Raw genomic sequence first — 23,369 nt, 5'->3', positions numbered from 1 at the left:
TAGTTCGGAAGTATTATATAATATATAAAACTAAAATGCAGCGCACATTTAAACTAAAATGTTTGTTTATTTGTAGGAGTCTTTAAAGTGGCTAAAAACGTGGTACTCGTGACCCCGTCTGTTGCTTCGCTTCCGTGTAGGAACTCCGGCCTCATACAACCCCTAGTCAACCCAATTATCCCTTTAAGCCGGGTAATGGGTTTTAACCCAAGATTTCACTTTAATGTTTAAACTCTAACTTTTTATGCAAGCATTTTTTTTTTATGTAAAATCTATTTAAGTATAAATAAATGTTAAATAAATGTAGTAGAGTAACAAGAGTGTATAAAGTGTCAGAAAGCAGAAATGCTCTGTAAAGTTCGTCTGATATGTACTTCATCACAGTACTTTTCCATCTCTGTCAGGCAGAATAATGAGTTAATTCTTGGCTTGATTCTAAGTTTTGAAGGCAAGTTCGCACAACAACAGACTGAAAAGCTAATCATAATCATCCGTCATGTCATGACAGGAAAAATAGTCCCAAGATTCTGTAGGAGAGGAATCTCATAGATTTATGTTGAGACTTTTTTTAAAGCTCCAGTTTCACTTTCCCTATTCGGTCCGTCTGAAAACTTCACTACCAGGATGTGTCCTAAAAATCACAAATAAGTCAATTTAAAGTCATCAAAGGGTGTACAAGATGTACTTGTGACTTAACAGTAAAACATAAGAAATGTAGATGCTTTAACATCTCATTTATGTGTCTGTAGTTAGCTGAGTAGCTTGACATGGCTAACATGAGGGCTGTTGCCAAAGTGAGTAGAGTACAGAATATACTGATAACAAGATGTTGACATTAGGAGAGGGTGTGTTTGTAGTAAAACAAGATTCAGATCCTCTGAGTCGTTGCAGATCTAATCATTACTGTTAAATGGTAAATGGGCCGTACTTAAAGGATGCTTTTCGAGCTTTTACACTGCATATTTGACCTTTCACACACACACACACACTGGGGATTGAACCGCCAATCTTCCAGTTGAGAGGCGACCCACTCTATCACTGAGCCACAGCTGCCCACTGCCTCCTCCTTATCGTATCTTAAAAATGCAATGAACCTATATGAAACGTTTTATATGCATGTACGTGTATAAACATATGCTTATAAATAAAATGTATAGTAAATGGACTGCACTTATAAAACGGTTTTCTAGTCTTGTGACCACTCAAAGCTGCGTTTACACAACATGTCACATTCACCCATTCACACACTGATGGCAGAGGCTGCTATGTAAAGTTCCAACTGACAGTCATCACATTCACACACCGTGGAGCAATTAGGGGTTCAGCGTCTTCTGAAAGTGGTTGGTCTGCCAGAGAGGGTAGGCGGAGCAAAGCGGCTGCTTTTCCGGTGTGTTGCGAGTAAACAGTAATCTACTATGGCTGAACAAACAAAGAAAAGATCGATGACTACAGATACAACTTCAACAATAAGTGAAAATCCAAAGAAAAAGAAACAAATTGGACGCTCAGATGAAGGCAAACAGTCTGAAAAGGAAAATCAAGAGTTACAACCGGAGCCAACCGTGGCCGTCTGGTTATCTTATCGCCATAAGGTGGCGCCAAAGACAACAAAACTGAGAACTTGGAGATTATAACTTTAAACTGCCTAAAGTGTCCATTCATACTTTTCTGTCTAATGTTAATCTTAAGATTTTATGAACTATTCTGAAATGTTGTGAATCAAAAACTTAAGTAAAAAGTCACATTTTCCTGGAAGTTATGTTACAGGAAAGCATAACAGTGTGACCCAATTTGAACTGCCTGACCCAATTTTGTTCATTGATAAAACACTGTGTTTTTAGGGCAAACGGTGAACCTGATGCAATACAGCAGGCAGGTTTCAGGTGTTATATAGTGTGGGTGATCTGAAAGACAGCAGTCAGGCTCTAATTGAGCCATTCAGTCTGCTGCATCCCAAGAAAAGTGATCCAACAACCAGAGCCAGAGTGAACAATTTAAATAGTTTTTATTAATAATGATTTTTCCATTTGCAGCACTGCTTTTATCTCATTCTCTTGAAATGCATGATGTACACAGCTAGAGGACATCAGTGTGTGTGTCTCACACTCACAGCACACCTCACAGACCTCCCCTACACACCCTGCACGCGCTGACAGCTGCCGCCTGTGCAATGAGACCATTAAGTTAAATAATAAAATAAAATAAAACAACCTTTCACACAAATAGGCAGACGTGTACACACTTGTTTCCTTCCTCTAGCACTGCTGGGTGTTCCTGAGGAGCACGGCAGGGAAAAAACAGACAAAGAAAAAGTGCAAAAAGCAGAAATGTTGATCAGAGGCGTGAGGGACAGTCGGAGGAGAGACGCAGGGAAGTGTGTCTGATGGGCAGCTTAGCCTGCGTGGTGTGTTTTTAGCTTCCACATAAGCACAAACAACAACTTTAATGTGGCCGGTTAATTTATTCAGAGTGCAAATCATGGAAGATTTATTTTTGCTTCTTTAAATACTTATTAGGTCCTTTAAGTAGACTGCATTATAAAAAGATGGCATGCATTCTGTTTGAGCGTCTTCTCCGAGTGAGGCCTGAGGACACAGCGCCCCCCTCTGGTCAAACACACGTCTCAAAATCTCCACACTGTCCCAAAGAAACCGACACTTTCTGCAGGGCTGCAGCTGCTTAAGCTTTTACCTTATTAGCAGCCCCTGTTCAACATGTACCACTGGTGTAATAAAGAAAGGATGCTCCCTGGCTGCTTCTTAGTGCCTGCTTTAAATAAAATGTAAAAAACAACAACAACGCTGCCGTTCGATTGTCTCACACTCATGCATGAATCCCCTTTTTAAACCAAAATCAAAACGCTATGATTTCACACACAAAACAAAGCGAACACATGTCGCAGTGAAACAATTAAAGTATAATTAACAGTTCTGTCAAAAATAATAATTTAAACTCATTTAAAAAAAAAAGGAAACATCTTATTCAGAGTGCTCTGTTGTGGGGGGGCTGTTCAGACAGGAGGGCCGACGAGCGCGACCCTCGGGCTCAAGCATCATAACAGCCACACTGTTCCCTTACATACACTTAATACATCATCATTGTTGGTCACTCGTTTGCTCTTTCAGACATTCATGAGAACATTTCACACTCATCATTAAAGAATAAATACACGTGAGAGGGAGGCTCTTTGAACTAAGACCACAGAGGAAGCAGCGGTGGAGCTCAGACGGCGATTTTCTACGATCTGCGGTCGTCAGTGCAAAGTACGAATCAAGCCTGGCCGATCAAACCTAAAGAGAATCAGTCCGCAGACATAAAGCATTGCCGCAATAAAACTCATGAAGAAGAGAGCCCTCCACACTACAGCCTGTCTTTGTTTGCAACAGCGGCCTGGCTGTACTGCAGGTGACCCTGGGAAAGGTAACAAACAAATCAAAGGATAATGGCAGACTACACACGACACACATCGATGGAAACAGTTGAGAGTGTTTCGTCGGAGTTTTATGAAAGAAACCTCCGATCAAACACTAAAACAAACTTCATTTGGGAAATATCTGAAATATAATCTACTACAGTTTGTACCACTGTCTGGCTCAACATGAGAAACACAGCAAGATGGAGCAGACGTGGAGCGGTGGAGGATGAGACTGGGTACCTGACAGAGACAGAGGTGCCGGCCGGAAGGGATGGAGGACCACGGACGGGGAGAAAGAGGAGATGGATTAATAGGGGTGCTTGGCAGAGAGACGGTAAAGGCTTAAAGTAAAAGGTGCTGAGCAAAAGGGCGAAAGCTACTTTACAAAAGAAAACAAGCGGCGAATAAGACAAACTAGTTACAGTTAGGACCAGAAGAGGCTCAAATTTAAACTTCCGCCCCTTAAAACAGAAACCCTTCCTGCACCTGGCAGGATGTAGGTGCCGGTCACTGGACTCTTATCAGATGATTTTCAGAATAAAACATGATTTTTAGCCCAGCTTTGCATCGACAGTGACGTTGGAGAAAGACGAATGAGATTACGTTAGATAGAATGGATGGAAAAGAAGCAATAGGGAGCCATATGAGACACTATATGTGGGCCAGGGCCTGTGAATCTGGGAGGTGAACTCACAGTAAGGCACAGTGCTCTGCTCGTGGTCGGTGAAGCTCATTCATGCTGCTACAACCTCTGACTACAACACACAAAAACATCTATGACAAAGCACATTTTCTCTTCTTCTACTGTTCCGTTTTCGTCGCAGGCCTCTCCATAGCAACGTCCCTTATCTCCCCGCTTTCGTATCTTTGGATCTTTCGGCTCATTTGAATCCCTCTTTAGCACCAGGAATCTGTTGGAAAGACAAGTCCTCGCCCGTTGGGTGATTCGGCGCTTCTCCTTTGTCAGTCGTGTTCTCTTCATGTGGTTTTAGAAGAATACACACACACACACTCTGATAGGTAACCTTTGGGGACCAAACCTGCACAATACAGCCACATGAACATATTGCATTGCCGGATGTATTTAGCCCAGGGTTGAATCAGTCAGATCACTTGACTTTGTGTTCCAGCAGCTGATATAAAACGCAGCGAGAATGGATTTGGATACACGTAAAGCAAAAACAACCTGATATAGAACAAAAGAGAACTTAAAGTCTTCTTTAAAATGTAAACAGACGCTACAACTTAAATATATTTGGTGTGATGCAGACATGAATTAAAAGCTTTGTTGTACATCAGCGTTCATGTGGTGCGGCTGATTATTGCGCTGCGAACGCCGGAGCCCTATTGCACTTGAGTGAATCGTTCTGCTTCAACCACTGGTCTAATTTACCTCCTTTGATTTTGGGTTACAGGATCCCTCACACGCTTACGTTGTTCCCTTTTAAAAAAAAACCCAACAACACAGAAAAGAAAGTAAACCTCAGATGGAGACGGGTTTGTCGCTGCTGGCTAACTGTGCAGGTGAAGTCGACGGTGGAGGCTGCGCTCTTTCACAAAAACAATCAACCGAGAGACGGTTTAGGTCCCAAACGCTCTTTGTGCTGAATCCATGCTCGTCCTCAGCATCCTTTAACGTCTGCGGTTATTTATAGTTTCAAGTTTTTGCATTCAGCCTGCGCTCCGCATCCCTCCCCATCTGGTGTGATGGACAGGCGTGGGCGAAGGGATTGTGTGGCTATGAAGTGTGGGGTTCAAGTTACCAAACAGACCTGGTTGCTATGGTTGTGTGTGACTCTCTCTGTGTTTGCTGAGGTAGCGAGAGGAGTTGCCGGGGGAGACGTCGGAAGGGAGGGATGGATGGAGTGGTGCAATGTGTGTGTGTGTGTGTGGCGTGCATAAGTCTGTTTTTAGGGACTTTAAAGAGCAAAGATGAGTTGGGAATACAATGTGTAGGTGTGTGTGTAAACGTGTCGGCATGGAGTGTGTATGGCTATTACTTTATATGCATTCATGTAGATGGAGACAACGTCCTGCATTCTGCTTTCCTGGTCGCACAATATTGTCTTTTTTCTGTATGTATGTATGTGTGTGTGTCTGTGTGTGTGTATGTATACGTGTAGTGTTCAGCCTGGTCATCACAATTTGTGTTTCCCTGACAGTATGGAGCGGTAAAGCTCCTCGTTCAGCTGCACATAGCGCCCTTTGCTGGAATCAAGGAAGTACAGTCTGTCAGACACTGCGGTGGGGTCGAAGCTGTCCCGGCGCAGGTCCGTCTTCTGAAACTTGAACGTTCCTGAGAGAGAGACGGTAAAGGTATTTTATTTTGACAGTTAGGCAGCCATCAGTCAGTCTAGAAATCTCAGTGTTTCATTGATTGATTCTTTTACCTGTCTTGTTGACCTCCGGCAGGAAGCGGAGGAACACGGGTCTGGCGTACGGAGGCAGAGCCTTTTCCATGTCCTTCACAAACTTCTCCAGGTCGGTGGAGTGAGACGGATCAGCGATGGCTGCCATTCCAGCCTTCCCCTCGGCTCCTGAGCACACAGAAACAGGCATGTTAGAGGATTCAGTCTGTGAACTTTTGACCTTTAATATCAGACAGATGCTCGACAGATGGCTCGAACGCTGTGCAGAACTCTTCTTACAGTATGTCTCGATACAGTATCTCTCATATACAGCTGCTAGTATCTATTTATAGCCACTGATTACATATTTCATTAACATATTTGTTTTGTTATGTAGTGTGCAGCCAGGCTCATGAGACACCTTAATAAATCTAATCTAATCACAGCGACCTGAAAGTGGCATCTGCGTTTGCCTCAACTACACAGCTCTATATGTGATGAAGATTCAAAATGGTTTCATTCATTTGATTCGTCAGTCAAGATTCTGCAGGTGTGATATATTGAGTATAAACACAATTTTCCATTCATCTCTCTGTCCACACACAGTAATCGATTCTAAGACACAAAGGCAGCAGACATTTTTCTCGTGCCCACTCTTCCACAGCTCCAAAGAAAAATGACACATATTGAGGGATGAACAAGCAGCAACCTCCAGGGCTGAGAAAATAAGCCAAAGTGGAAGAGTACTTCTGGCTGCTACTGGCTGGCTCCCGATTAGGCACTATATTAAAATGCCCAACTTCACAGCAGAATGAGACATGTTTACAGCCTGGTACAAGAAACTGGTTTAGTCTCTGTAACTTATTTTTTTATTCATGAACAGCTGAACAAGGATTGAATTTTTAATTAACTCACCTGTTTAAAATTGTACTTAAGGGGATAATCACTGTTAAGGCATTATCTATCGCCGAATGAGGTAACACAATGGTGATTGAGCCTATGGCCCACTGATGAAAGCCTTTGCATTTGCGGTATATAGTATTATTATGGACTGGGTGTCTGTGGCGAAAAAAAAATCACAAGCGGTGCCCAGTTAGTGACGTGTTTTCCATCACCTAGCAGGGGTTAGCCATCTGCTATGGCTGAACAAACAAAGAACAGATCGATGACTACAGATACAACTTCAAAAATAAGAGAAAATCCAAAGAAAAAGAAACAAATTCGACGCTCAGATGAAGGCAAACTGTCTGAAAAGGAAAGCGACCGTCAGCGAGGAAAATCAAGAGTTACAACCGAAACAAAGGGAGCCAACCGTGGACGTCTGGTTATGTTGGATGTATGCGCCAGCAACTGCCTTTTATCAAGTGCCGCCGAATAGAACGAAACTGAAAACTTTGAGATTATCACTTTAAGTCAGTGAAAATTAAGTATTATGTTATTAATATGTTGGCCCAGAGTGAGCAGGTATCGATGTCTGTGCTCACCAAACCTGGTTAGTTTGTTTGATATACATTGATTTATTTGTGGCGGCTCGTGCAGTTTAATAAATAAACAACTCAGGTTAGGTACCACCAAATATAGAATCTGGCTCTGTGAGAAATACCATGTAAACTAGCTCATTCACAACTGTATTAATTAGCCAAGAGCACAGACTGTTTAGTTTAAACAACTTGCCGTTTGCCGACCCCTCACTCTGTTTCAGCTCCACCCTCTCGTCCAAATACGGTCACGTCTGGCCACACAAAACCAACGTGGTAACGGCAAACAAATCCGAACTCAAGGCTTCAGAAAATAAGTTACGGTTGCTACATCCACGATTTAAACAGTCCACGGGAATGACACTTTAATCTCAAATATCCCAGCGTGCACTTTAAAAGATGTTACCTGGCACTTCCACTCCATAGACCACCACGTCTTTCATGTCCAGCAGCCTGCTGAGAGTTCCCTCCACCTCGGTCGTTGAGACGTTCTCTCCTTTCCAGCGGAAAGTGTCTCCTGTGCGGTCCTTGAAGTACATGTGGCCGCAATCATCCATGATCAACACATCACCTGGTGAGAAGAGGGAGAAAGATTATATTCATTTACTCAGTGAGCACAGAATACGGTGAATAACTCAGCATGTATGAGAGTGACTCTCACCAGAGAGATAGGCACTGTCTCCCTTCTTAAAGACACTGTTAGCAATCTTCTTGCTGGTTGCTGATTGGTTGACGTAGCCATCAAACCTGCGAAGAGGGTCATTCTGAATGATCCGGCCGACTAGCTGACCAGGCTCGCCTAGCAAGAGAGAAAGAACAGAAGAATGTAGGAATTAAATTGACATTTATGTGGAATAAAATTAACATTTTTACACAGAAGTTGGTTTGTTTTATCTCCATCTGAGTGTCTTTAGTACAGCCCTCACATTGTTAACACAACTACTAGTCATACTGAGGGGGCTTGTTAAAGACTTGTTGTGTGGCTATTAACATATGAACCACAGCCGGCAGCTTTTGACTGCTGAATTTCCAGTGTTAGCCAGAGTTATTAGAGTTTTGAAATTTCCATTGGTTTTTATTTCTATTTAGTCTTTCTGTTTGGTTTTTGATTTCAGTTTAGTTTTAGTTTTACGACTTCAAACGTAGTTTTAGTTTGATTTTGACAAATTTAGTTTTTATTTAGTTTTAGTGTTCGGTTTAGTTTTTCAGATATTGTGAGGAAAAGTAGGATGAAAGAATGCATGACATCAAATATGATTTACAAAAGCATTGTTTATTAACTGCCCCATATTGTGCAAAGACATTTTAATCTTCTACACCATGAACCATTAACATAGCTCGACCCACAGCAGAGCTCGGTATATAATCACCTGGAGCTAAATCGAAAACGAAGCTGATTTTGCCTGCAATTCTATTTAGTTGCACTGTTCATTGTTGTTTTAGTTTTGTTTTTTTTAAACTGTGTTTTTATTTTTATTTCAGTTAACTAAATTATTTTCGGCGGAGAGAAGCCACTGGGCTTTCTTCAGGCACACTCGCACCAAGCCAAGGATTTAGTTTAAAATGTCTTTATTGAATCACGGCATCTCTCGTAAACAACATCAATAGAACAGGAGTGAACGCGGACCGGTTTCGACCCGGTCATGACTGAGGAAGACCTGATACGGGTCGAAAGAGATGCCCTGATTCAATAAAGACTAGGGATAGATAGGCCAGGCCGATAATCGGCGCCGATATTCGGCATTTTGACGCATATCGGCATCTGCCTTTTTTTTTTTTTTTTGAATTTTTTTTAATCCGACAGCCGATAAGAGATCAATTTAAAACTGGGTTATTTTGGCTCTGATGCATATGCTTAAAGGCATTTAAACAAAGTTAAGTGTTGGAGTTTGTATTATTTAAAATTTTGACTCCAATATTTTCACTTTTACTGCAAATGAATATCGGCTTCAAATATCGGTTATCGGCCTCCTTGACTCCTTATAATCGGTATCGGTATCGGACCTGAAAAAACCATATCAGTCTATCTCTAATAAAGACATTTTAAACTAAATCCTTGGCCCGGTGCGAGTGTGTCTGAAGAAAGCCCACTGGCTTCCCTCCTCAACAGTTCACTTTTTAGCCTTCAAGAGCATCTGTCATTCACCTGGAGTTTAACAACTTGCTACTGTGAGCACCCAGTATCCCTCTTTTTCTAACTAAATTATTTTTTTACTTCTAGCTTTAGTCTTAGTTTTCTTTAACTATAATAACCCTGGTGATAGCTAGCCAACTAATATTTTAATACAAGGAAGTTGAAAGGCTAATGTGTACAAGTAGAAATAGTTCAAAGTACCCTAAAATTTGGTGTATTAGAGGCACTTTTAATACTTTTTTTTCATCTAAAAAGTGTCTGCGTCCTGTATACGGGTGTGATCAATACACCAGTATAAAATGCAGAGAGAGTTTTTTTAATTGTTTTTCCCCAGACGATGGCGCTATAATCTAGCTACAGCTTCGTCATAAACATGTGCCATCATGATCGCCAGCGCAGCCGCCACCCTCACAACAATTAATGTTACCGTAGGCTGAGCTCAATTACCGCACCGGTAGCTAGCAGGATTACAAACTCGACAGGCAAAGTTGACAGTGATATATAAGCAGCTGTTTGTGCTCCTGATGAAGTTAGGGCTAATATGTGTATTCAGTAAACTTACCGGGTTTACAGGGAATGCAGACGCCATCAGGTCCCCTAATGAGCTCCATGGTCTCTTCGTCGACCCTCACCAGTCTGATGGGGTAGATGAAGGGAAGAATCTGACTGTTGAAGCCACACGCTCCAACCTTGACAAGAAAGATATAAAACAAAAAAGCTTTCAGTGTGCTGAAAATGAAAGGCAGACGACAGAGTAACAGAGTGCTTTAAATAAAGAGGAGTGGAGAAAAGAAAAGGCTTTGAACACAACGTGAAAAGTCTCTCAGGTGAAAAGATTTGAGTGGGTGGTTGTAGAAAACTGTATTCACTATAATGACGCTAATTTGAACACTTGGGCTGACAAAGAAAATCTAGACAAGTAAAAAAAACCCTCTAAAAACCAGAGCATCATTACTAATTCCCACCTTGTTATCGAAGTTGCCCAGGCTGCAGTTGCACTCTGTGGCCCCGTAGAACTCTGCGATCTGCGGGATGTTGAAGCGGTTCATGAACTCCTCCCATATGGACTGACGCAGGCCGTTGCCCAGAGCCATGCGCACCCGATGTTGTCGCTCCGTGTCACGAACCGGCTGGTTCAGCAGGTATCGGCAGATCTCCCCGATGTACTGCACAATCTGCAGGAGAAGGGAGCAGGAAGTGAGGGAAAGATATCTTTTCAAATACACTGATTTAGTTGGCAGAGCAGCACGCCACAATGTCACCGCGGACTGTAATCTACATAATGCTTACAGTGCAGTTGTATTTGACACAGTCGTCCCAGAAACGCGAAGCTGAGAACTTCTTCCTGATGACCACAGTCATGCCGTGTATTATACACTGGCCCACTCCCACAATGTTACCTGTGGACAAAGTAATATGAGAAGTCAGGGTCAAAGGATGCTGGCCTCAACATGGAGCAATAAAGTTTTACTCTTTGAAGAAACAATATGAAAATGGATGCAGTTACAAGCTAAAAGTTAATCAAGATGACCATTATATGTTACGTTCAACCTCTATTCTGGGGAGCTAATGCCATCATGGTAGGAAAAAAATGCAACTTCGCTCTAGAGATAGACCGATATGGTTTTTTCAGGGCCGATACCGATACCGATTATTAGTAGTCAAGGAGGCCCATAACCGATATTTGGAGCCGATATTCATTTGCAGTAAAAGTGAAAATATTGGCGTCAAAATTTTGAATAATACAAACTCCAACACTTAACTTTGTTTAAATGCCTTTAAGCATATGTTTATTAAACAAACAAACAAAAAGCGCAGGGAGTTCCCAGGGTCAGCAGCATCTCTTATAAAGTTAAGTTATGATGCCGATATGCGTCAAAATGCCGAATATACGGCGCCGATAATCGGCCCGGCTGATAATCGGTCTATCCCTACTTCGCTCTATGCCTCTGGAGGACGCTATCCGCTTCTCCAATGGGCCCTGGAAAACCTTCGCCAGATGACGCTTTCTAACGTGGTCTGGCGGAGGTTTTCCATGAGGCCAGGGAGCTCGCTAAACTACGCTTCCTCAATCTAGGCCGCCCGCCTCCGATGTCATGTCTCGTTCAAAATCGTCAGGTTTGAAATGTAGACTGCAGACCTGAAGATTTTTTAGATCCACCGGTATATTCTCGTCGTATTTTGGATTCTGTACCGCTCTGAGCCGTTGCCTGCAGCGAAACGGCAGTATTTCACTCCAGCGTCTCTCGCTGAGCCGTTCCTTTCAGAGGTATGGACGCAATGCACGCTGGGTGTTGTAGGAATGTAGAATGGGCGAAACCACGAGCTGTTAGTACAACTTTCTCCACAGCTATGCCGTCAATTTCAAATATTATTGCTTCTATCGATTACAGAGAACACCAGCTTTGACTGACAGTGTTTTTTTCCAGGGGGGAATCGCTCCTTTAATGAGTGAAGGGAGGAGATGGACACCCTGACATGAGCTGAAGTTGCATATCATAACTTTAATCCGACACAGTTGTAGGTTTACCTGCAGAGTGGTAGAGTGGAAGGCAATCATACAACACATCCTCTGGCGTCATCCTAAAGCCATAATACACCAAGGCTGCCATGCGGTAGTACCTGAAAATCAGGGCGGAGGAGAGGCAGGGCAAGAGAAGAAACTAAGTGTTATGCATTTCTCTTCAATTCTCCTCTAACAGGATTTAAAGTACACATGAAAGCTACACGGATCAACAAAGGTCAGCAGCTGCAGTTCCTGTGTGTCTGCTAGCTAGCTGCACGACGCCTTCCTACCTGCTGTGCACAACAATAGCAGCTTTCGGCATCCCAGTGGTTCCTGACGTGTAGATGTAGAACAGGCGATCTGAAACGCACAGCAGAGCGAGAGTCAGATAACAAACATGTAAACAAACAAACGTGCTGTGACGGATTTTAGCACATGCTCGAGTGCGTAAAAATTAAATGCTCCCTCACGTGTAAATGTACACTTTAGCTCATTTTATCTGCAGTAAACTCCCGCCACAAGCCCATGTGCTTCCTTAATTCATGTTCAAACTTCAAACCCGTTTGTTTGGCAAAAACACATCAGCTGTGTGGGTGCAACTAAGAAAAAATGAGTCTCATTTACATGCACTCTACAGAATAGCTGTATGTGTGCATACCTCTGAAATACTCAGGGTCACAGATGCTAGCCTGTGCAAGGAAATATGGTTGCAAGCTGTCATGTTACCAGAGGTCACAGCTCTTACTGCAGCGACGGCCTGCGTGTCTGTCAGTGATTACATGTAGTGTTCAAGAGCTAAATTGAGTGAGAAGGTAGAAGCTGATTCGTTGCTTAATAACCCATAAGCTTTGTGGATACATTATAAAATATAAAATGCTGAACAATGGAGACAACAAGAATCCAAACTGAGGCTGTAATGATAATTGATGTCTTTTAAAGATTATTTTTTTGGCTTTATTAGATATGACAGCTGAAGAGAGACAGGAAATGTGGGGAGATGAGAGCGGGGGATGACATGCACCACGTGATCAGGCAGACCGAGAGTCGAGCCTGCGATCAGTGCGTCGAGGACTGCAGCCTGTATACATGGGGCACCTGCTCTACTGAGCTAAAGCAGCGTCCCAGTAAATTATGTCTTGTGCTGCACCACATTATAAAGCCCTTAGAGGCAATTTAGTACATTTGGTTTAGATAAATTAAATGTATGAAAGCATGACTTGATTATTAATAGTGTGGATTAAATTGTTCCCTATGTTCTGTATCACCTTACAAACAAGAGTCATCAGTGATTCTCAATAACAGTAATAGGATAAGTGGAAAGAAATCTGTTTTCTTATTTAATTTATCAGCATCAAAAACATCCAAAATTCTATTTCATCGACTGTAATGCTTTATGTTAACCGCCTCACTTGCACACTTATAGTCAGTCCAAGATGCTACTGCTCATCTGTTAACAGGAACTCATAAGCAAGAACACATTACCCCCATCCTCCACTGGCTCCTGACTTTACTACATCTCTGACCTCTTGCATGTTTATTCCCCCTTGAGGTCTTTGAGGTCCGCCAATCAGCTTTCTCTTGTTGTCACTAAAGCCCTTTTTACACTGCAGTACCGCCTCAGCGCCGTCATGTAGCCTTTGCCATTTTATACTGGACCAAGAAAAACGCGCACAATGTGTAAACAAACAGCACGTGCTTCAAATACACACACACAGCGCTGCTACGCCCTGCCAGCTCCACTGTTTACACAAACGCCGTTTCACCTCTGTTACCACCTCCGATGTCAGCTCAGAGGCGGAACGACTTCGCCCCACCATTCCGCCTCTGTGCGTTCTACACAGCAGACGGAACGTAACAGAGGCGTACCGGCAGTGTAAAAGGGCTTTAGACTGGGCTGAAAACCAGAGGTGACTGTGCACCTTACGATGGCCCCCACCTTACCAACTTTTAAATCGCGCCTTAAAAGTAACTTTTATTCCTTGGCTTTTAGCCCAGCATTATAGTTGTGTTGTCTTTGTCTTTTTGTGCAGTATTTATGGTCTTATTACAGTATTTATTATGTATTTTAAAGTATTCTTGTGTGCCTTTTATGTAATTTAATGTTTTTATTTCTGCTTTTTAATTTCACTGTGCAGCACTTTGGTAAACTTGGTTGCATTTTAAAATGTGCTGTATAAATAAAGTGGTTTGGGTTAAAATATATTTGATAAATGCTTCTATCTGACTCTGTTTTTATATATATAAAAAATATCATTAAAGACCAGCTCCAGTCACGTTTTAAGACATATAAAATACTCTGCCTGAAATAATAAATTGTGTCTGATGTTTTTCTCTGCAAAATATGTTAAATTACCTCCCAAGGCTTCTCCTCCTTCTCCCTAATTAAAAATTCCTGAATCTGCACAGCCCCCGCCCAAATTGCAAATTTCCAACCGCCCCCTCCGTCATGAAAACATGTCTCTGCCATCGTTTAGTGGCAACTTGTTGAAACTTAGCTAGCTTGAAATGTAGTGATTAGTAGTAGTAACGTTAATGTTAGTAGTCGTGAGTTTGCAAAAATTACAGTTACAGCTGGCTCTTGCTCATCGCCGAAGTGGTTTCCATAGGTTGCACATAATGACATGCATAGCGTCACCCCGTCCATTAACGGGACTGGCTCCTTAGGTTTGTGACATCACAAACCTGCCAATCTGAAAACTGATCTGATGTTCAGCCTGTCCTTGGTACACTGCAGTTTAAAAGCAGACAGGCCCAGCCATGGAGATGACGTGCTTATGTTGTCCCTGATATGTCATGAAGCACATGAACAACACCACATGGAGATGTTTACAAGGCTAAACACTTGATATTCACTGGAGGGGGTCTTTAAAGCAATAACATTTGAAGCAATAAACACTGAAAGTGTATTTTTGAGAAAATGTCTGGTATGAAAAAATTGATAATTCAGAGATATGCCTCGTCAGTGCAGTGTTTAATTTTTCAGTTTGATTGAGTGACTTGATTTATCTGTGAGTCATAAAAGTGCAACTTACTACCGAGCTGCTCTGTGCTGCCAGAGTAAAATGCAAACACATGACTTTCTGAAGTTGCTGTTTGTTAGAGTAACTGCTGAAATTTAGAGTGCTGAATCATTATTACAGCCTCCCTTTAAAAAAAAACTTTAAATGACTCCAAGAATCCACTTCCTGTGCGCTGGTTTAGCTCAGTGGTTAAATCGGCGGCCATATACAGAGGCTACAGTCCTCGATGTGGTGGCCCCGAGTTCAACTCCCGCCCTCGGCCTTCTTCCAACACTATCCACTGTCCTCTCAATAAAGGCATGATAGGCCAAAAAAATAATCTTTAAAAAGAAAAAAGAAAAAAAAGAATCCACTTCCTGAGACTGTGCTCTGCGTTGCCTATAAGGGGTCTAATGTGCTCGGTGTTCTCACCGGTGAAGCAGCGTTGTGGCCGACTTGGCAGATGAGACGGGGCGCTGTCTAGCAGGGGCTCCAGGGACTCGGTTCCCTGTGGGACTCGATTGGGGTCCAAATCTCCACAGCACAACATCTGCACTTTCTTCCCCATTGAGCTGTGGACCTCTGACACCGCTGTAAGAGGAAAGAAGCACATTAAAGCTAATTAGATTTCACTATAAGGTACAACATTTGAGCAGCATAAAAGTGGAGATGTTTGCAGTATTTAAACAGAGAGAGAAAGAGAGATGGTGAACTAGCTTAAGGTTAAGGGCAAGGAACTTTCAGTGTGTGACTGTGAGTAAAGCAGAAGGAAGAAGGGAAACCCCAAATTAAAGCGGCTCTTATATTTTCCACTGAAAAAAAGTGCATCTTAATTTAAAAGCCTCGTCTTGCTGGCCACTGCTTTTGGCTAAACGTTGGCCTGCTTAGAAGTAAAGAGGCTGCGTTTCCAATTACTTAAAAGGCATAAAGCACATGAAGTCCAGGGTCCAATACACAGACTGTTCCATCAATCCCACAATGAACAGCTCAGAACTCATTCACTCTTTATAGCTGTTGAGATCAGGGCTTTTCCAGATTGGGCCGGGACCCAAACGAGGGTCATGAGGAGATTGAAATAGATCCCTAATTTATGTTGGACCATCTTCGAGCTGCTGCACTGTTTTATTATAAGTGCCTCCCAGGTCTAAGCAATAAAAGGCTTGTTTAATAATACACTGCTGGTTAGCAGATGAGACATCATAACCGGTTATTAGCTCTGTTTGCACCTCACAAACAAACACATTGATCGTGTAATAGTTGATAGTTTGTTTAGTGTTACTGCCAAGTGAAAAATAACAAATCACTGCACATTGAGCAGTTGCTTGGCAACTAGTTTGTTTATCCATTAGTCAATATAACAGATATAAGGTCGGGGCTGGTAGGTGCGAGGGAAACAGAGATTTTTAATTATTTGATATGCATTATCCATTAAAACAAGAGAGTTATTAAACAATATGGCTCGTTTTTAAAAGCAACATGTGACGCAGCAGAGACAGTTTTTTTCCTGTATCTGAAATAGTTCAAGATCCGTGAATCAATTATCGGCTCTGACCAGCTCAGACATTGATCACTACACATTGATAATAAAGACATTTCTCCACTTTGCTGTTCATTACTTCTTCCCTTCTTTCCATCCATCAGCCATTAAAGCTCCCCTCTCTGATATCCAAGAGACACCTCCTCCTAACCCATCTATCTTTTATGACCTCAGTCGCTTTCTCCCTGCACCACTTACCTCTCTCATCTCAGCGGAAGCAAAGCTGCACTCATCAGCTGTACACGTCATAAAGCCCTTTAAGGCAGATATCTGGCTATAAACTTGCCTATATTACTAATGCTACAAAGAAAATATGCCACTTTTTCTGGTCTCTTACTCTGCCCCACCCTCCCTGCTCTTACCGTCAGTCAGCTCCGAGCCAAACACCACAGCTTTGGCATTGGAGATGGTGACGCAGTGGACTAAGGCCTCTAGTCTCAGATTGAAGTTGATGAGAGCAGCCTCCACTCCGATCTTAGCCATGCCCAGCCAGAGGCCCACATACTGGGATCTGTTCTCCATGAAAAGGGCCACCACATCGCCCTCCTGAGGGGAAAAAAACCAAAGGAGGGACATGTCAAAATGAGAGTTTTAACAATGGAGAGAAATCAGTTCTGCTTTATTATTGTTAAACAATAAGAGCTATCAATTAAGCAGCTCATATCTGACTCTATCCATATCTTAATTACTCAAGTTTATTAATTTTTAAAGCAATTTTGATTCTTTGCAGGAATGAGTATGTCTTTAAAGCTTAATTGACCATATTCACACCGAGGGCATTTTCCTGTGATGTCACACTCAGTATAAGAGGCTCAAATGCTGTTGTAATGTTGTACTGCTCAGTTCCAGGTTGCATGTTACATACATTAAGCGTGTCTAACATATCCTTATCATTTCATTGCTTCTAAATAAATCAGAAAACAGAAACAGAAACTTTTCAGCAACAGAAAAGACAAAAGTTCAAATTAGGAGGGAAATCTGGCCATATTTCAAGTTAATTCAACATATTTGATCGCCATTAGCTCGGTCAGGCAACAGCTAACAGCTAACGTTAGCATTGAGCCACTTACTACATGATATTACTGTTATCATGGAAGTTACTGAAAATAATATTACTGTTTGGTAACAGCATTTAAACAATAGGAAAGGAGGAAATACTAACAAACATAATGTTAGCTAGGAATTGTTAGAAGGCTAGCATTAGCTGTTGTCTAATTTTAGGTAATGGAAGCAAATGTGTTATCATGTTAGCATGGAAGCTACTGAAAATAATATTACTGTTTGGTAGCAGTACTGAACACAATAGGAAAGAAGTTAATTACTACCAAACAAAATGTTACCTGGGGATTGCTAGAAGGCTAGCATTAGCTGTTGCTTAATTTTAGCAAATTGTAGCTAATGTGTTGTCATGTTAGCGTGGAAGTTACTGAAAATAACAGTACTGTTGGTAGTGGTACTTTACATAATAGCAAAGGAGTAAATTATTAGCAAACGTAATGTTAGCTAGGAATTGTTAGATGGCTAGCATTAGCTGTTGTTTAATTTTAGTAAATGTTAGCTAATGTGTTACCATGTTAGCATGGAAGTTACTGAAAATAATGTTTGGTAGCGGAGTTATTACTAGCAAACATAATGTTAGCTCGGAATTAGTAGAAGGCTAGCATTAGCCTAATTTTAGTAAATGGTAGCAAAGGTGTTATCAAATATGTTGTTTTATCCTAACATGTTATGTCCCTTCAGGTTTTTTATATCAAGAAGCAATGAAATGCTAACAATGGACACATTCCCGATATGAATGACTCACAACTTCGAACACAGCAGTGCAGCATCAAAACAGCATTTTGAGCTCCCACCCTGAGCATGATGTCAGAGGAAAATAGCCGATGTGTAAACATAGTGAATTAAAAGCATTTCTGTGCAATAAAGACAACATTCAAACATCTTTATCACAGAATTCCCTGATTCTTGTCCACATATTTTGTTTCATAGACTCACCCTGTAACCTCGTTCCAGCAGCATGTTGGCCACTCTGTTGGAGTATTCATCCAGCTGTCGGAAAGTCCACCTCTCCCCAGTCCCCTCGAAGATCAGTGCCGTTTTGTCCCCGTAGCGGCGCACTGTTTCAGCAAAGATCTTGGGTATGGTGTTCTTCTCTTTTAGGTGGCGTTTGACATTCAACTTCACCCGCAACAACACAACTGCCGCACTGATGAAGGAGCAAGAAAAATATGGTTAGAAAATTACTCTTCCTGGTTCTTACTTCCTGAATCAAAAAGACAATTTGAGTGTTGATGTACGAGTCAATCAACTCTATCTTTAAGACCATTGGATTTACAAGTTTTAGCCCATTAACTACAAATTGGATATACTTTCATTGCTGGTGGCTTTTTCCAAGGAACACAGGTTTGATTGATTTTCTGGTTATTCTTGTGTTAAAGACTTTTAAAGAAATTTAAGGGTGCCTGGATGTCTCAGTTGTTCAGTTTTACATTGTAGTGACATGAGTGTTAGAAACCAGACACTTCCTCTGCACAGTGGGTGCATTAATGATGAGAAATCAAACTACAAATGGATGGTTTTCTTTGGCTTATGTTAGCATTAGCATCTAGGGGCTAACATACAAACAAAATCACTACTTTTATCATTCAATGTAATTTGATATCAAAGGAAAATAGTTAATCTATTAATGGCCAGGTAAGGTAACCTGCATACAGTGTAACCATGCAATCTATAAACATTATGACAGATGGTGGGGTGGATCCAAAGGGCAAAGTCTGCAGTAATGGAAGGAACTAACTTGATAATTCACATTTATGATGCAAAGGTAGAGATAGCAGACACTCTCTTAAGCCCTGCATAATTACTGCAACGCAATAAAACCAGGTAACTACAATGCTATATTATGGTGGTGATGATGTTTTATCATTGGCCAGGGGATTAGTTTCCTGCAGGTCCAGATAAGCAGAATGCATTGATGTCATTTCATAAGCACACTTTGATACCTTAAAGCTGTTTGAAGCTGTCGCAACATGAACTCTTCCCTTGTTTTTGGGGCGGTCAAAATAATTTTTTTTTAATCAAGCTAAAGTACTGTTAGCAAATTGACTCATTTCTACAAAAAAACTGATCTAATTGTTTCATATAGGCAACACACTACACCATTAAGAAAAGAAAAATTGCATTTACAATAACTTCTTGCAAACACAGATGCTCTCCGCCTACTAAACCGCCCAGCGACAATCACTGCCATTTGCAGGAAAAGAACTGTTTATACTGGAGTTTGGCTTGATTACAAAGGCATTAAGATAGGAGCCACAGTGCTGGTACAGTGTAAATACCTAAGTGCTGTCACAGTAAATTACACAATGGGAATTGTATGAGTCATTGTGGAAAAGGCAAGCTTTGACAGGGTCAGATTTAGTGATTTTTTCATCTTGAGGCTATTGTCAATACATAGAGGAATAAATACAACATATTGTAACTGTACTTGTAAGTACATTCTAGTAAATGCACCAGTCTTGGTAGGTGAAGCATGAGTAATTAAAGAAGCAAAGGGGTTAAAATTAGTAAATGCATGCTCTTATTTTATGCCAATTTAGCAGAATATCTTTCAATTACCGCCTTGGAAACTTTGACCTTTGACACCATCTTTTGCACACAGTGGGTCACAAGGAAAACTAATGACTACTAGTTAGGTCACTGTGGTTTATTTAAAGAGAGGTCATGCATGCTTGTGTTTTACAATTTCCTGTTTTACCACTTCTGGAGCTATTGTAAAAAAAAAAAAGGAAGTTAAACACACACCGATTACCATGGTAACCCCCAACAGTAAATATTGGCTTTAGGTGAGACGGTTAAAAGACCTACTCCTCCCCCATCCTCTCCATTGTCCTTTGACTAAAATATTTCAGGTTTCTTAAACATGCACAACAGGAATAAGGAGTCTGTTTTGAACACAGCCTGTTTAACTAAGCCTGTTGGGGCCTGGGGTCTAGTTGTGTAGTTTTAAAACACGCTGCTTTTAAAGATACAGACTTTATTTAAAGATGTGAGGACAATGTTCTTCCAATTGACAAAATCTTCAATAATAAAAGGGATGCATTATTGAATGGAACAACTGATTGAAGTTTGAGTGAAACTTGAGATAATAATTAACTTAGACAACGTTGCAGTGTATCATTATAAGTCAATATCATTGTGTTATCATATATCACTCCTCCATTTGTGAGAGGTGATAAACGATAACTGATTTATAACCCTGCCCTTTCTACGCTTAAGTGTTCTGCAAAGACCTGCAAGGTTTTTTAGTGGTCTTATTCTGACTTTTCAATTATATTTAGCACAAAAATAAATCTAACTTGTAAAGGTACCTGAAAATGATTGGTTAGTTGCACATTTTCTATTGTTTTTGCTGTGTATCCGAATCTTAAAGCTCCTCTCCCGCAGATATAAAATGACCAATCATGAAGCCTCATTTAATCTCATCTTTGTTCAAAGAGAGCATGATAGGGCCACATTACTAAAACTGTATAACACGTGGTTATCAAAGCTAAAAGTCAGCGCTTTACCCTCTGCTCCAACGACCTGGAGTTTGGTGCCAAAACAACAGAAAATTTGTCACTGTCAAAATACTTACAGGCTGCACTTTGGCTTTGGCAGATAGTACGTCAAGATAGGACTATGTGTAATATAGCAACAAGAACTTAAATTAAAATATATTAATTTGTTTCTACGAACTCCATGGCTTTGCCTAGGCTAATTAACCGTTTCCACGCTTACACATATACAACATCCACATGCTTACTGTAAGTCTCTGCCAACTGTCTTGGCAAAAATCTGCAGGAAGCTCCATCCTCCGCTTCCCAGGTAGAAGATCGAGATGGCCGGAAGAACCTGGTACCAGGGCAAGCCCACCAGCAGCCTCAACACGAACAGCAGGACCGTGCAACACGTTAGACGTATCATCCTGAAAGAATGCACACACATACAGTATAAATAGACACAGATAACTGCAGACCACAGCGACTAATCACCAACATTTCATGCCAGAAGGTTACGTGTGGTTTAGAAAAAAGCAGCATCTTCTAAATGGTATTCATGCTAACGACTTAAGATGTTATCTTCTATCGTTTGTGCACATTTTGACCCACTGACTCAGCTGTGCCACACTGTGAGATTGGTATAATTGAGGTTAGAGGTTACCCTTGTGTAACGGTATGAAATCTGTTGAGTGGTCACAAGCACTATTTTTGCTCACATGGGCAGAAGTGGTAAGACAGAGAGAATCCTTGTTTTTTCTCTTGAAGTTCTAATAAACCCCAAGGCTACAGAGACCTTGGAGAAACTCTAATTCAAAGCGAATCGAGCATAGTGACAGCGGAGAGCAGCAGAGGACAGCATGTGTTGACATTGGTGTTCAGTGGCACCAGATAGCCAGGAAGATGATCCTAAAGCAGTAAAGGATACATGACTGCTTATTATCTATTCATTAGCCTGTGTAGAAAACACTGCAGGGTTGTTATTTATGCTAGCATTGTAAAAAATCAACAGGGAATTTGGAAGATATCTGTAGGAGTCAATTTCATTAAGACAAGCTGGCTTTAATTGCTGTCTCTCATGCATGTGGCTGTAATTGTAATGACGGCTATATCATAGCAAGTCAATAAGTCTGCAGCTATTTAAAACGATGACCGACGATACGTGTGACAAGACAGCTGTTTGTAGACGGTTAAATTAGCCCGAGTAATCGACATGATAGGATAGAAATACACTGTGAAGGCTCTAGCCACTTCCCAGGGAGAAAAAAAGCTTCATCATTCGCTGCTGCTACACCCGGAAATTTAAAAGGCGCGTAGCATCATATTGCGGTAGTGAAAGGGAAATGATAGACAGGCTCAACCCACTGTTGCCCCGACTGCGCCTCACTAACCGTGCCATGTGCGCTCTCAGACAGGGCCTTAACCCGGTTTGGGCATATTATTATTATCAGGCTAACCTGATGTAGGTTATCATTGTAACAGACGCGACTGAAGAGCAGGATGCGCAGCGCATTGTGCGCATCGGCTTAAGCGAGGAAGCGGATGGACAGTGACAGCAGCCTCTTTCAGGATGAAGAGGCATGCAGCTGAACATGCAGTCCACGTTCACACAAATTACCTTTCATGGACTGAGAGCAGCCACATATTAAAGTGTTGTGTCCTGTTAGCGTGTCGATCGCTTACAAGGTTGATAGAGGACAATAGAGTCATAGCCGGGCTCTTTCCCCCTTTCTCCTAGCCAATCTTATCCGTGAAGTTGAGCATCGTGAGGGCGCACAGTCGTCTCACGTTTTTTGCGTACATACCTTGCACCTGGCTCACACCGTTACAGCATGTAGATGCGCAGAAACCCCAGACGTGAAGCTCGTTGTGTGCGATTCCGCCTTGATCGGCTTACAGGCTCGCCTGGTCGCTCCCTCCGCTCCTCGCCGAAGCTCGCTAGCCTTGACAGAGGCTCACAGAAACGCTCACAGGGACGGACACACGCACCGGGATCCCCTCCTGTTGTTAATACCACAACGAGCTGCTGCTCCTCTCCTCTCCTCCGGTGGCTCGGGCGTCAAATCCGCCTGGCTGCGCACGTCGACTTTGACCCCGCGATCATCATCCGTTTATTGTCACAATCATTGATATCATTTGTGGGTTCATTGTATCCGATAAGCTCGCTAGCAAGCGTAATTCAAATGACCTTATAATTTTCTTAGCAGCGCCCGCCTACTGCCGTCAGCGTCCCATCAGTGTGTCAGGAATAAGCGCTGACGGACAGGTGTCTGGGCCAATCAGAGACGGCCAATTTTTAAACATCCCATCCGGCAGGGGCGGGGTTTGCGGCACTGCTGAAGAGGAAATGCGGTGCGGCCCTGCCTGCTCGCCGACAGACAGCGAGGCTAGCACGCACAGCAGTTTCCACCCGG

At 42.0% G+C, this 23,369-nt stretch overlaps 1 protein-coding gene across 1 annotated transcript; it reads right to left on the bottom strand.

The window, feature by feature from the left end:
- Positions 1 to 1,988: 1,988 nt before the first annotated feature.
- Positions 1,989 to 23,129, bottom strand: slc27a4 (solute carrier family 27 member 4). Its single transcript, XM_069673380.1, has 14 exons — positions 22,761 to 23,129; positions 21,222 to 21,383; positions 18,413 to 18,623; positions 16,780 to 16,963; positions 15,313 to 15,471; positions 12,172 to 12,241; positions 11,906 to 11,997; positions 10,666 to 10,775; positions 10,341 to 10,550; positions 9,938 to 10,064; positions 7,903 to 8,040; positions 7,648 to 7,812; positions 5,806 to 5,952; positions 1,989 to 5,711 (listed from the first exon to the last, which is right to left on the bottom strand). Exons 2-14 carry the CDS (start codon positions 21,380 to 21,382, stop codon positions 5,554 to 5,556), a joined length of 1,932 nt encoding a protein of 643 aa, XP_069529481.1. The 5' UTR covers position 21,383; positions 22,761 to 23,129; the 3' UTR covers positions 1,989 to 5,553.
- Positions 23,130 to 23,369: the final 240 nt, after the last annotated feature.

This window comes from Semicossyphus pulcher, unplaced genomic scaffold (assembly GCF_022749685.1).
Source record: "Semicossyphus pulcher isolate SPU_LCO1_2020_fin unplaced genomic scaffold, fSemPul1.0.p SCAF_22, whole genome shotgun sequence".
Lineage (NCBI taxonomy): Eukaryota > Metazoa > Chordata > Actinopteri > Labriformes > Labridae > Semicossyphus > Semicossyphus pulcher.
This window is presented reverse-complemented; position numbering and strand designations above follow the sequence as displayed.

Bases quoted from the DNA above. Each gene is read 5' to 3' on its own strand.
- slc27a4 (XM_069673380.1), bottom strand. From the start codon at position 21,382: ATGATACGTCTAACGTGTTGCACGGTCCTGCTGTTCGTGTTGAGGCTG. The intron at 15,472-16,779 runs GTAAGAGCAGGG...TTCCTCTTACAG, and splicing joins TGGCTCGGAGCTGACTGACG to CGGTGTCAGAGGTCCACAGC. The intron at 7,813-7,902 runs GTGAGAGTCACT...TCTTCTCACCAG, and splicing joins AGACAGTGCCTATCTCTCTG to GTGATGTGTTGATCATGGAT.